This window comes from Poecilia reticulata, unplaced genomic scaffold (genome assembly GCF_000633615.1).
Source record: "Poecilia reticulata strain Guanapo unplaced genomic scaffold, Guppy_female_1.0+MT scaffold_271, whole genome shotgun sequence".
NCBI classification, from domain to species: domain Eukaryota; kingdom Metazoa; phylum Chordata; class Actinopteri; order Cyprinodontiformes; family Poeciliidae; genus Poecilia; species Poecilia reticulata.
The window spans coordinates 9,445-10,253 of NW_007615052.1; the positions used below are offsets into that span (position 1 = coordinate 9,445).

Here is an 809-nt window from a genome sequence, read left to right on the forward strand (position 1 = left end):
GCAGCTCCTGCAGGCAGCTGGCCCTGGCAGGTCAGTCTGCACCTCTCCAGCCACTTCTGTGGAGGATCTCTGGTCAACGACCAGTGGGTGCTGACTGCGGCTCACTGTGTCAGCGGGTAAACCGATTCAGTTCATAAACCGATTCAGATCCATTCACATTACACTTGTAAATATGTCAAGTTTAGATCTCGCCTTCATTTTCCTGTCAGCTCCAGCAAAGCACAAAATGTTTGAACATCTAAACTACCATGACCTTTTAACATGGACATGATAATGTATGAAATAATTTAAGAAAACTGAGTTTAATGTTCTTGAGTGTTACTGTACTGTCTTTCCCACTTCGCACTATGAAGAGGAGGACCGGCAGAAAGGTCCAACACTTTTCTTCCATTAAGACTCGGAAGACAAGTTCTCTTTGTCCACAGGTTTAATAACGTAGAAACAGGGGTGAAAGTAGGCAGATACAGTAGGGTACTGCGTACCCCTAAAAGATTTAGTGGGGGTACGCAGTACCTGCAAGAGAGAGAAGCGGCTGTCTGCTGTAAAGAATGAATGGGTTCACTGTGCAGCCGTGAGTTCACCCGCTAATCAACAGTGACTGATTAATTTCTGAAGAACAATCTAAAACATGACTAGATCAGATAATAAATAACTTCTTTCCCCATTTCATATTGTTTCTGAACTGTTCGTGCTTTGCTAGACCAGGGGTGCAACACGTCGATCATGAAAGGATTTTAGTCGATTTGGCGGTAGGTGACAAACTGAACGCAGCCAGGAGGCTGAGAGCAGCACGTCCTCCTCTGGCTCCT

At 45.2% G+C, this 809-nt stretch overlaps 1 protein-coding gene across 1 annotated transcript in view; it reads left to right on the forward strand.

Annotated features, from left to right (window-relative positions):
• Positions 1-809, forward strand: part of LOC103460657 (chymotrypsin-like protease CTRL-1) — a gene marked incomplete at its 5' end in the record, with an annotated part of 10,330 nt that overhangs the window by 4,248 nt on the left and 5,273 nt on the right. Inside the window, one exon of the mRNA XM_017303427.1 lies at positions 5-116. Coding sequence (XP_017158916.1) covers positions 5-116 — 112 coding nt within the window. The remainder of the gene's footprint in view (positions 1-4; positions 117-809) is intronic.